Source organism: Myxocyprinus asiaticus, chromosome 6 (assembly GCF_019703515.2).
Source record: "Myxocyprinus asiaticus isolate MX2 ecotype Aquarium Trade chromosome 6, UBuf_Myxa_2, whole genome shotgun sequence".
NCBI lineage: Eukaryota > Metazoa > Chordata > Actinopteri > Cypriniformes > Catostomidae > Myxocyprinus > Myxocyprinus asiaticus.
This window is the reverse complement of record NC_059349.1, coordinates 43,037,081-43,050,509: the sequence shown is the minus strand read 5'-3', so window position 1 is coordinate 43,050,509 and position 13,429 is coordinate 43,037,081. Positions and strand designations below refer to the sequence as shown.

Genomic DNA, 13,429 nt, shown 5'->3' with positions numbered 1-13,429 from the left:
AAATTCTCTTCCATTGTAAGTGCCTCACTGTAACACAGATTTTCGCTTTTATAAAAGGAGGGACAAGTCTAAATACATTTTTGTGGTAATCAGCTTTATGCCACAAATACTGTCAATTGAGCTTAACTTGTATTGAACCTAGAATATTGCTTTAACACATGTAATGTTTATATCGTGTGGTTATACTTTTGGAACCATGTGTATTTTAATGTTTATTACCTGGCCCCATTCATTTCTATTGTAAGTGCCTTACTGCAACACGATGGTTGCTTTTTTCTTTTTTTGAGAAATGAGGGACTAGAACCTGCAACTTTTAAATAATGGACACCCTGTGTGCTGTTGAATTGAATATATGAAACTTGCGAACTAAAAATTACTATTTATTGAAGCAGCATCCTTGTGCAATTCAAACCCTGGCTATAATAATTTTTACTTTATCAGACTTGAACAATAATGAACAAAGGAGGAAATATGTTATTGAAACGAATTCATATTGTTCTTTAAAAAGCATGAATAAGAAAAAGTGAACATTTCATACAGATGGAATAACTTTATTGTTGTTAGGCTGAAAAGTATTTACTCATGCAAACAGCAGATTCTTCAGCTGTGTATCCAACTGTTTTATTGAAAAACAGAGGAGATACAATCCAAAAAAAAAAAAAAACTAAAACTAAAACCAGATTCAATATCTGTACAGCTGAAAGTATAATACAATATATACCACTATTGTACACTGGAATACAATATATCATAAGGGCAGCAGTCACAGAGAAACAATCTGTGCTTGAGTCCGTTACATGAAGCAGTAAACCTTGTTTGTGCTGCCCTTTATACCGACAATATCAATTATGTTCAAGAGCTAAACACTCCCACACAGAAAAGTGCTCTGGTAAAGATATTGTTGTTGACTTAAAATCAAAAACCAACCATTTAAAAACCAAAAAGCTTATCAGACCTCCCAACATCTTCATTCAAGAGAAAACATGCACTTGACCTTTGACCTCGGATGAAACCAAGGTCAAGCTACATTCCATTACTCTTTGGAAACTGATCGTCTTAATATACGGCACCATTATGAAATTGTGTCACGCGAAAACACTGCAGATAAGGGCAGGGGACTAGATAAGGCTGTTAATCACAGGTTCATACACCTGTTTTTGGATTTTCAATGAGTATTAAAGAGAGTCTCTACAACTTCTCAGGTATATTCTCTACCCACTGACTGAAGCATAAAGATCACAGCTCTAGTGATCAGGGTTACTTGTGAACTTGTTTTTGGTTTGTTTGGTTAGTTGCAAAGATGACCAAAATCGGTCTAGAACAGATAAAAATGTTTATCAAAACACTTCTCTAACTGTTCTCTACATAAGCTTGTTATTTGTGCATTACTATAGACTACCACAAGTAACAATATTATTGAGTGCAGTAATAAAAATATCCTGAAAATATCCCCCACTCTGCTACTTTTATTTTACGTTTTGCTAAAATCTTTGTCCAAAGATTATATTCCTGTATAAAGTAAAATGATCCTGCACCGAACGGTGTTTGAAAAGGACAGGCCAAAGGGCACAACAAAACCAAACTGTGTCAAATAATGAGCCTGTGGAAGTGCGACCCTGACCGCTAACCCCAGAAGGCCGTGGGCTTCACAAAAGGCAACACTGACATAAGAGCTCAAAGGCCAGTTGGAAAATTATAGAACAAAAACAGTTCTCTTATGTATGGACTATCTAAAGGGCTACTCTGTGCTGATCAGCCATAAGATGTTTCTGAGCTCTCTCTCTCTCTGTCTGTCTGTGTGTGTGTGTGTGTGTGTGTGTGTAGTGGGCTCTTTAAGTAAACTTTAAATACTGGAATTTTTTTCTAGGCTTTATTATTTAGTGTTCTTTGGACTGAGTCTGACAGCAGTGCATTATGGGTAATACAGGTTAGACATGAGCAAGACAACCCAATCACTGAGCTGACACCAGACACCTCGTTTGTTCCTCATGACAAAATATGGGCCAAAACTGTGACAATAAAGGATAAACTGTCCCTTCAGATGTGTTCCATACTTGGTACACACACAGAAACACCCACCAACTCAACTACACCTGATGCAAACAGGGCTGAATTTTAGACTCATTGTTAAGAATTAGTTACCATTGGGTTGTAATTATGGTTTGATAACAGAGCCATATACTCAACCTGAAGGGTAAAGTGCACTTTTATTATTTAAGTACTATGCATATGCATACTAGCAAAGCTCAGGGGTGACCTTGAATTATTGTGCACTTTGATGGAAGTATTTTGGGTGGACGAGAGCCAACACTTGAATCAGTAAATAATCACTCAGTAAATCTGCTGCACCATTATTGGTCAGTTAGATCACAGTGTGTGTATGTGAGTGTGTTTTGCCATAAAGAAAGCTCGCTCTGCTCCAAGGATAATGAAGCATCAGGATTGGTCCATGGGCTCAAAAGTGCTGGGATGCTCCGCCCCACGACTCTCCATCTCCTCCTGTTTGTCAGGAGTCTTTTCTTCCTTTTCATCATGCCTTGCTGTGGCATGCTGGCGCAGGTGTTTGTCCATAGATGCCTGTATGTTTGAGACCATCTCCTGCAGGCGTTGCCGCTGGGCCTCGATCACAGCAGGCTCCAGCCCCATACCACGGCCCTCACGCAGAGTGAGCATGCCAGGGGCCAAACGCACCAAATCCTCCCCTGACAACGTTAGCTCCTCCTCCTGAACGCTGCCGCTGAGATCCACTCCGCTGCTGTGCTGCCGCCTTATTGGTGGGTGTTCAGGAGGGGCTGAACCCAATGAGTGGCCTTTGCCTTGGAAAGCAGTGACTATCTGCTCTTTCCTGCGCACTGCGCCACCAGCACCTAATCGCAGGCTGTGGGTGGGGCTTCCCTCACGGCTACGAGATGCTGCATCTGTGCGGAGCTGAGACACAGCATCCTGGACCAGGTCCTCCACATCAGGACCCACTGGAAAATGTCCAGCGGTATCCACACACAGCTCCAAACGCTCCTCTGCTGCGTTGAACACAAATGTCTTACCCGTCAAGTGGGGCAGAGTGCAGTGCTTTCCATCCAGCAGATCTGAATACAGATGGGGAGAGAATGAAAATAAGCTTCACACATGAACACATAAAAAAAGGTGAATATTAAGAAGTGCCCAGGTCAAAATTATTTTTTCATTATTTGAATTGTGACATTATTTTCAGGACAATTAAAGGGCTAGTTTACCCCAAAATTAAAATTTAGTTATCATTTACTCACCTGAACCTTTAATTCAGTTTAACATTTCCTTTTGTGTTCCACAGACGAAAGAAAGCCATATGGGATTGGAATGACATGATGGAGAGCATCAAAAAAATTTATTTTTAAAAACTATCCCTTTAAGCTTATTTTATCCCCCAATTATTTTTACTGTAATGCAAAATACAGAGTGTAATTCTCATTACTGTAACCTGAAAAGAGATTATACCTTTTAACCCTTTAAGGACCCACGAGAAAAATAAATTGTCAAAATATACATAACTACAGTCTTGGCCAACACAAAATAAGTATTGTCTGTACATACTATTGCAATCAGTAAAAACATCAAACTCATAAAATAGCTATGTGTCATATGTTGTTAGAAAGCTCTCAAAGAGTAGAATACAACCAGCCTATTTGATGTTCTCGAGTACAAAATATAGCGAGTATTAGCTAAGTATATTTCTTTGACATTTATGTTTCATGTGAACAGGTGTTGCTTATATGCCGGCAATTATCTTTCAATCAAGCCCACACAAAAGGTAATCGGATGCATAGACCATCAGATAATCCACACGAAGCACAGTTACACATGGCCACCATGAGATGCAGACTCTGAGTCAAAAGGCACACATTCTGTGAAATCTCACTACTAATATCATGTCTACATGCTATGCAAACTTTTAGTCATTGTTGTGTTTGCATATGTAATTAGTTCTTATTTAAAATTATTATGTTTGATTTGATTAGAGAGGCTTTTGGACACTATAAATAATTTTTGTAATGCTATAACTTTTGATTGCTTTGTCATATAAACAGAAAGTTTCTCAGTTACATTTGACAAGCAGTTTTCAGAGCCACCTTATTTACACCCAGAGATTTATAATGTCAAATTAGAAAAGAAAATATTTTAATTTAGTATTTTGATTTTCATACATTTTAAAAAATCTTTGCAAAACCGTAAAAAAATGGCTGTATTAGTAATGCAGATCATCATTATAGATATTACCAGACACACTGCAGTAATGAGAATTGTATAATTGTCCTGAAAATGTCACAATGCAAAAAACATAAGGTTCCTAATGGTAGACAAATTAATTTTATTATTTCACCCCCAAAAAAATTAATAAATAAATGTGACCTGGACATTTCTTGACAGGTTTTGTGAGATTCAGTCATAAACTTTTCACAAATAGGGTATATATTGATGTCCTATTACATTTTTAAGGCAATAAAGGCACAAAATCCAGATTATTTGTAGAGAGAGCTATTAGTTGTGTTAGATAAACTATATTAAATATGCTTATTGTTTTAAATTGTTACTTATTTTAATGACTAAAAAATTTAATATTTAGCTGTCTCTCACATTTTGCATGCAATCCACATGATGTCCCCCCCTGTTAGGATAAAGGGAACATTCCAATAAATTGTGCGAACCAAGAAGAAACATAATCTGAAATCTTTCTACAGCATGGCAGGACAAGTAAATACTCTCATTCCATTTTCCCAATTTCTACAAAAATTTTAGTATTAACTACATTCATAAAGCTCAACCAATCAACCCTGTTATCAAAGTTATTGTAAGAAAATGTATCCAATACTTTTCTTGAAATTGTGGAAAACATGAGTTTATCATTAACTATAGCTGTAGTGGTTTCAAGTCTTATTTTTATACTAGGGATATGTATGAGTAATCGACCAATCAAGTACTTGTTCTGCACCAACTAGCTGACTATATTAAAAACACTACTCGAATATCGTAAATGTGTTTTCCTGTGTACATTTGCCTGCCTTGGGTATTTTTATTGAAGGGATAATTCACCCAAAAATTAAAATTTTCATAATTTACTCACCCTCAAGACATCCCAGATGTACTATATGTCTTTCTTTCTTCTGGAGAACACCAACTAAGATTTTTAGAAGAATATATCAGCTCTGTAGGTCTACAAAATGCAAGTGAATGGTGACCAAAATTTTAAAGCTCCAAAAAGCACAAAGGCATCATAAAAGTAATAAGAGTCCAGTGGTTTAATCCATGTCTTCCGAAGCAATCCAGTTGGTTTTGGGTAAGAACACACCAAAACCAGACCACTCCTTTTCACTATAATCTAGACATCAGCAGTCTCCTTGGCAATCATGATTTCACCTCCTAGTGCCATCTAGCGCTCTGTGCATGTTTCAAGCATTAGGAAATGTAATCAAACTGGATTGCTTCTGAAGACATGGATTAAACCACTGGAGTCATATAGATTACTTTTATGCTGCCTTTATTTGCTTTTAGGAGTTTAACAATTTATTCACCATTCACTTGCATTGTATTGACCTTCAGAGCTTAACAATTCTTCTAAAAATTTTAGCTTGTGTTCCACAGAAGAAAGTAATACACATCTGGGATGGTATGAGGGGGAGTAAATGATGAGAGATTTTTAATTTTTGGGTGAACTATATTGTTCATTTAATATTTTACAAAAGTAAAGCACAGTTTGTTGAAGACGGCTCATTTTGAAACCATTCGTTGTAATGTTTGTGAATATAATTTCACTTACATGTCATACCTGTTAATTACGAGAAATCAATAGCTCGTTTTTTGTGGGTTAGAGTACTCGACTACAAAATAACTCGATAATGCCAATCCCTATTTTGTACTCTATTCATGGAAAGGGCTAGAATGTTCTGTCATCATTTATTCTACCTCATGTTGTTCTGTATGCAGAATATTGGCATGTCACCATTTACTTTTAGAAAGAATGTCTTACGGGTTTGGAACAATTTGAGTGAATGACGACAGAATTTTCATTTTGGGTAAACTATCCTTTTTTACACCTGACACACTGTACAATATAGTGACAAAAGAGAGATGTACCCATGTCTTTCTTGACAATGTTGTAGAAGACTCCTCCTTGCTGGAACAGATGAGGCAGTTTCTTGGCATATGACCAGACATCTTCACCTACGCGAAAAAGTGATAATGACATCAACTGGTTTGCATCGTACAGTCAAGCAGAGTCACCGTGACAGCACCCACACAGACAAGCAGGAACTGCTTTAAATGTATTATACAATTATAAACTGTATATACAAAAAGCCTAAACACTATTATTGTTTTAAAAATGACACGCAACTATATGCGATATGTGTTTAAGTTTTACTGCATATACATATCTCGCATATAGTGGTGTATGTCATCTTTTTAGACAATAAAAGTGTGCAGGTTTTTTGTGTATACATTTTCTAAATGGATTTTTGTGGCCTACACAGCTATAATCTGTTTTTTTATTTTTTTTTTATTTATTAAAAGTATAATATATCAAATGTAACCGCACATAGGAGGGTGTGTCTTACCCATGAGCGCTGCTAGGAGACAGAGTGATGACATCTCAAGGTCAATGTTGTCCTGGAGTTCCCTGCTGCTGGCATGATTGAGACGTGGGTCAGACTGAGCGTGTGTTTGAGGTGCGTGTGTGTGCGCTTGGGTCATCCGAGTATCAGACGAGCTCTCTTTCAGCACTTCCACAGAGATGCGGTCACCGTGCTGGAGAGCGACAGGCTGATTCTTGTCTTCTGGGCATGGTGGAGGCAGCTCTCGGGGCGGGAAGCCATGTCGGATGCACAGCTGGCCCGGTGGCAGGCCGAAGACCTGGACAATGGAGTTTTGCAGTTCACTGTAGGTGGTGTGTGGCTGTAACGTAAGCATTGACTGCCGCCCATCGCTAGTCGTTACACGTATCTTCTTCTCTCCACTAGTGGGCGGTACTTTAGTGGGCGTGGGAGGAGCTGAGGATGATGAAGACGATGGAGATGATGGGCGAGGATCTGAGGCCTTGTCCTGCTGGCGCACACGGTCAGTACTACGCCGCTGGGAGAGGGCTGCCTGCTCGCTAATGCTATGCTGCAAGACCCTCTCAGTTCTGCTCATCACCAGCTCCTCCTTATGCAGTGTTTTGCCCTTCTGTCCTGTCAAGATGATTTTAGTAGGAGGGCGAGCACACGGATCTCCCCCGTCCTGCACGTGAGCACCGTCTATGGCAACTGGGTTGTATTCATCTTGGCTTCTCTTAGCTGTGTGATGCAAAATAGTGTTTACCACTTTCTGCACTAGGATCTCACTGCCGAATTCACCCGGGAAGTGCTTCGTGACAAGCTTCATGGTCACATCATAAACGTTACTGTTAAGCGATGGATCCAACTCATACTGGAACCAATAAACAGTCTCACGGACCACACGGCCGCCCCACTCTAGAGTAATAGGGAAGGCTTCAGGTAGATTGTCATACTCTTTCCCCTCCCAAAAGTGCTTATACCCGCAACCGCATTTCCCACCCTGTGAGCGTGTGTTGGTGCGATCTCCATCCAAATACACAACAGAACCGTCTGCACGGACACGCCGAACTGAGGTTCCATGACACCAGGTGCAGGCCGTGAGAGAGCTGAGTCTGTAGTCGGGTACTAGCACATCTTTTTCTGGGTTGTAAGAACATACCACACTATTCAGAGGAAAGCTGTAGTTTTTATCTCCTCGCAGCTTCCCATGAGTGGACTTGGCCAGGTTGTAGAGCTTCCCTCCAGGTATGAGCCACTCAGCTGGCACATGAAGCTCCGAGAGGGCATTGCAGACTAGGCAACGGTGCATACGGTTCTCCTGAACAGATTTCTTTGCCGCTTCAGTCACCTCCTCAGGCTGCACCCCGATCACTCCAGTACGTCGATATATGTACTGGTGAACATCCGCGACTAGTGCTGGGTGGATGCCATGTTTGTCCATGAAGATGTCTTCCATGGCGGCCACAAGTCGTAGCAGGTATTTATCCTGCAGGCTGCGGTCGCCACCGATCACACAGTTGCCACTGAAGTCCAGACTCACATACCTGCGTATCAGCTCCTGAGGAACACCCCACGCTTTTGGCAGCAGCGCAGCAGGTAAACGGGGCAAAGCCACGCCCTTAATGCCCACTAAGGGCAAATAGTGATTTCGGCCTGAGCTGCTCCATGCAATGCAAATGGGCTTGTTCAGAGTGCCATCCTTTCCCCGACACTGCTCTTCGGGGACCAGACCCGGCAGGAAGGTGGCAGAGTAATCGCCCGAGCTGCGCATGCCACTCAGGGAGTCCAGCAAGATTATGGGTCTATGGAGCACATTAGCCAGACCGAATATGTGAATGTTCCGTAAGCCCAGTGGAACGCCCTCTGGAGGGACAAACAACGGGTCACACTCATTAATTATATCTTCCCATTCTGCTGCATCTATAAAGTCCTGGAATAGAGCTTTGTAACGGTCAATGTTCTGCTTAAAGTTAAGTTTTAGGTTTTCTCTAAGGGCATGCCAGAAGAGCTCTCGCCCGACTAAGGCCCTGGACACGGCGTGGACCAGGCAGTGTCCATCTCCATCCACATGTACGGGAATGAGACACTCTCTATTTGAGTTTGCTTTCTTTATCTCCTCCAAAGTGTCATGCAAATAGATCAAGCTCCCTGACCGGTCCCTGCCATAGCCTACAGTAGGTACGTGCTCTTGCTCAATGAGAAATGCCCTGTCACCAAGCAGTGAGCAGTCGAAAATGTCTCCCTGATTCATTTCCTTCAGAAGTTTGGCAGTGCCCGTCTGTTTGTCCATTCCGTAGCGTGTGAGGATGGGTGAAAGCAGCTTGCAGTGATAATTGGACAGTCCCATCACTTTAACCAGCTCTGAGCCCTTTTTTGGAGGGCCCGACACACCCAGCAAAGCATTTCTTAGCAGATTATGGAGCACTACATCTGGGTCGGTCACTTCTTCCACATTTGCGAGGTTTTTCTGCTCATGTCTCTGTCCGCACTCGGTGCACTCAATGCTGATGGAGGTGTGTGCGGGGAAGAAGAGCTTTGCCTGGCACTGCGGGTCCGGGCACATCCCGCACAAAATGCGCCTGTCCTTCTGCTTCGAGCCCGGAATTAACGACATAATCCAATCTATTATATCTTTAGTTGTGGTGGTTTACAAAAGCATTGCTATCTACTTACAGACGAGCGAGGGAAAATTTTGTCACCTCACGCAGTTTCTGTTTTCCCAGTAACAAACACAACACGGAAGCGGTGTCACTGTATGACCCTGTGAACAGCGCGTGGCTTGCTGGGACTTGTAGTTCGTAAACAGCTCAGGTCCTGAGGTCTTCCAAAAGATTATTTCTAAATAAAAACTACAAATTCTACAAACATTGTTACGTTTGTATTAAATGCTTTATTTATTCATACCAAAGAGGCATACGTCATACGACGGCTTAAAAGTGACTTGAACAGACCCGTAAAAACTACAATATCCACAATGCAAAGCTGTGTTGTGTTGATTGAGTTCAGAGCAGTGAGAATAAACTGTAGTTACACTGATTTTACATATACCAGGATAAATGCATGAAATCCAAGCGTTTTTATCGCTTCTTTTTCTCTGTTTCCCACTAGAGTTAAATGCTAAATTGTATATTTAACTAATGAAGAATTTTTATGAACTGTTGTGTATATAGCAAAGAAACGCTCTATTTTTTTTTATGTTTTCCGAACCTTACCAAAGTGTTAATAAAATAATTGAACATTTTAACCTTTTAACTGTTTCTTTGTGATTATTTTGAGATTTGAAATAGCACCAAACAAGCTGGGTAATCGGTCATCATTCTCCAAACATCCACTAAAAGAACTAAATAAACTCCTTGAAACAACCACACCGTCTTTTTCCAGAGCAGCCTGTATATCTCCTGAGGTTACCTGTGGGTTTTTCTTTGTATCCCGAACAATTCTTCTGGCAGTTGTGGCTGAAATCTTTCTTGGTCTACCTGACCTTGGCTTGGTATCAAGAGATCCCTGAATTTTCCACTTCTTAATAAGTGATTAAACAGTACTGACTGGCATTTTCAAGGCTTTGGATATCTTTTTATATCATTTTCCATCTTTATAAAGTTCCATTACTTTGATCCGCAGGTCTTTTGACAGTTCTTTTCTGCTCTCCATGGCTCAGTATCTAGCCTGCTCAGTGCATCCACGTGAGAGCTAACAAACACATTGACTATTTATACACAGACACTAATTGCAATTTAAAAAGTCACAGGTGTGGGAAATGAACCTTTAATTGCCATTTAAACCTGTGTGTGTCACCTTATGTGTCTGTAACAAGGCCAAACATTCAAGGGTATGTAAACTTTTGATCAGGGCCATTTGGGAGATTTCTGTTACCATTATGATTTAAAAAGGAGCCAAACAACTATGTGATAATAAATGGCTTCATATGATCACTATCCTTAAATAAAAGACTAGTTATAAAAGTTAAAAGTTTTTTTGCATGATCAGTCATATTTTCAAAATCAATGCCAAAATTTCACAATTTCTGCCAGGGTATGCAAACTTTTGAGCACAACTGTATATACTGTATCATATACAGTATGTGTGTGTTAGAAGGATACTGCAGCTTTTCCAGTGCCGTGTTGTCAATGACCTCTAAGCTGTTGTACACCAGAGCACTGCTGAGCAGAACAGCCAGACAGAACATCCATGTGTCATGTTTTTCATCCCCCTGAAACATTAACCATTAGCTCAGCCAAATTTGATTTTATTACAGAACACATGTGAGCACCAGAAGTCAACATGACCAAACAATCAATTGACCAGTTTGATTTAGAGCTGATCTGTAATCTCTAAATAATTCCATTCATCTATTCTTTGCGTTACATTGACTACAAAAAGTCATAAGTCCTGTGATTATGCAAAGTGTAAGCAAAAACAAGGTGATGATAAAATTAAACTAGATTTGCATTTCCTGAAGGAACTACCTGTGCTTGCAAGGCAAGAAAGAATAGTGTTAAAGTTTTTGGTAAGTTTAGGTTTTAGGCTTTGGTTCTGTCAAAATAACATGCTGCATGTGAGTACAAGTTGACACAAGATTTAAAGCTGTGTAAAAGCTTGAAAAATGTATGCAAAGGATATAAGACCAATTATAATTCAATATACAAAAAGATTTAAGAAGACTAATTATAATTCAGTTTTTAGATTTTACGATGACATCATAACCGCCATAACCATCAGTTATATTTTGAAACAAAACGCAAAAATAGATATCACACCTATGGCTGAAAGTAGACTTGAGTTTGTATGTTAAGCAGTTTGGGCTAAATTAATTTTAATGCATAGCCATAAGGGGTTAAGAAAACCCCCTGTTTTAGAATAAAATACAATGCCTTGCAAGCATTGTAATAATAAAGTTACTGCTGCAGAAAATGGTCAGTTTTGTTGACATATGGAAACATTAATCAATATGAATGCTGTCTGACTCATCTTCTTCACGTCACCAAGTCCCTCTGAGTCCAGCAGCACCAGAATGTGTCCTTCTTTATATGGGTGAGGGACACACCACATCCAGATTCCTTTGGTCTTCGACTCAGTAGTGCTCCTAAGAGAAAAGCCTGAGATGACCATTATTAGGGTCAATGACAGTACGGTAGAGTCCCACAACAGACACCACCACCACCGGCTCCTTGATCCAGAATGTCTTTGGCCTTTTTCCTCACACACAGCTGCCCATTTATATCATTTTCAATCAAACACACAGGAGATGGCATGTATCCACCACAAGCCATGACTCTGCGAAGTAAAAATGGGTACATTCTGCAATGCTTAACATAAACAACAACTAAGGAAAATAAAATTTCTCCCTTACTTTTTAAATGAACACTTCAGCCTTCTTCGGTCAAAACAACAGCAACATATTCCAAGGAGCAAGACTATATTTTTACATTAAGCGTGTTTCCCAATGGTTTCTTCCTTTATAAGCACATTGTAAGCAAACATATGTATTTATGTTTATGTACAGTATATATTTTATACTTGATAACATTCTGTCTTGGCTGCAAAACCCATACATTGTTTTTATTTCCACATTTAATTAAGTGCTGTGAAGTATCTATCTATCTATCCATCCATCCATCCATCCAACTATTAGGGGTTTATAATTTACTCATCTAATGATTCGGTTCGGTTCACGATACTGAATTAAAGTTAAGCCTGAATCAAGAAAAGTAAAGATTGAAAGTTTTTATTATTATTACTTTAAAGCTACATAAGATGCAAAACAGTTAATTTCCTTTAAAATTTAGCTAAAAGTACTGTTCTTAAAAGTGCTAAATGATCCATCAGAGATGTACTGGGACTACAAATCAGCCCAGAACAGGGCAATTGTGACACCAAATGGAAATATTAGCTAATAATACTGCTTACTGAAAATGATTACATACATTTAAAATACATTAAATTAAAATGGGATTTTTCTAAAATAATATTGTCTCCGATTACATCAAAATACTGTTTTCAAAAATATATATTTAATGGAAGTGCATGCTTATCCAGTTGATGATAATTTACTGATGAAATCAAATCAGACATGACATTTGACATTAGGATTACATTCCCCCATAGCATTATTATACATATTATTCAGCATTAACAATTACATTCAGCATGTAAATTCACATAATTAATTCAATAACTGTACATAACCCTACCTTGCACATATATTACCACTTGCACATGTACATACGCCATTCTGTGTTATATGTCCTATTATTTGTGTCTATTTTTACTCTTACATTGTTTTATATTCTGTGTCTCATTGTCAGGCCCGGTTCCAGATCAAAATCACTGAGGGTGCTTCTGAAAATAGTGCAGGTGCTCTGTATAAAGTGGAGATGAATCATTTCCTATCAATTTTTAATAGATTAAATCATGTTTAAATGCTACTTAACGTAAAGAAAAGTTAGTTTTTTTAATGTACAAAACATTTATTGCTTCGTGTTTTTTCCCCCCATGATCTGTCGCTGAAAATGACAGCAAAATTCTGCACCTGCAAATTAGGACATACTGATTTGCAAAATCATACACTTTATAAGGTTTGATGCACAATATGCGAGGATTTTTGAGTGTTTGCTGAGTGTAATCGGATTTTAGAGCTCCTTGTGTGCAATGAAGCGATTTAAATTTGTATGCACGCGTTTTTACGTAGGCGTAAGACGTGGCGCGTATTGGATGGACTGACGCAAAAAAACAAACAAACAAACAAACAAAACAAAACAAAAAAAAAAAAAAAAAAAAAAACACGTATGTTTATGGTTATAAAATAAAACTAAAAAGAGCGTTCCTAGAATGATAGTAGCCTAATTGGTTTGCCAAAATAATGG

At 39.1% G+C, this 13,429-nt stretch overlaps 1 protein-coding gene across 5 annotated transcripts in view; it reads right to left on the bottom strand.

The window, feature by feature from the left end:
* Nucleotides 1-533: 533 nt before the first annotated feature.
* Nucleotides 534-13,429, bottom strand: part of LOC127441891 (deubiquitinating protein VCPIP1-like) — a 20,839-nt gene continuing 7,943 nt past the window's right edge. For 2 of the 5 annotated variants that reach the window (XM_051699443.1, XM_051699442.1), the window contains exons 2-4: nt 6,588-11,662; nt 6,109-6,195; nt 534-3,086 (exon numbers count right to left, since the gene is read on the bottom strand). In XM_051699443.1, coding sequence (XP_051555403.1) covers nt 2,437-3,086; nt 6,109-6,195; nt 6,588-9,180 — 3,330 coding nt within the window. In that variant the 5' untranslated portion in view covers nt 9,181-11,662 and the 3' untranslated portion in view covers nt 534-2,436. Of the gene's footprint in view, nt 3,087-6,108; nt 6,196-6,587; nt 11,841-13,429 lie in introns of all 5 variants that reach the window. The other 3 variants (XM_051699439.1, XM_051699440.1, XM_051699441.1) reach the window with 2 other exon arrangements.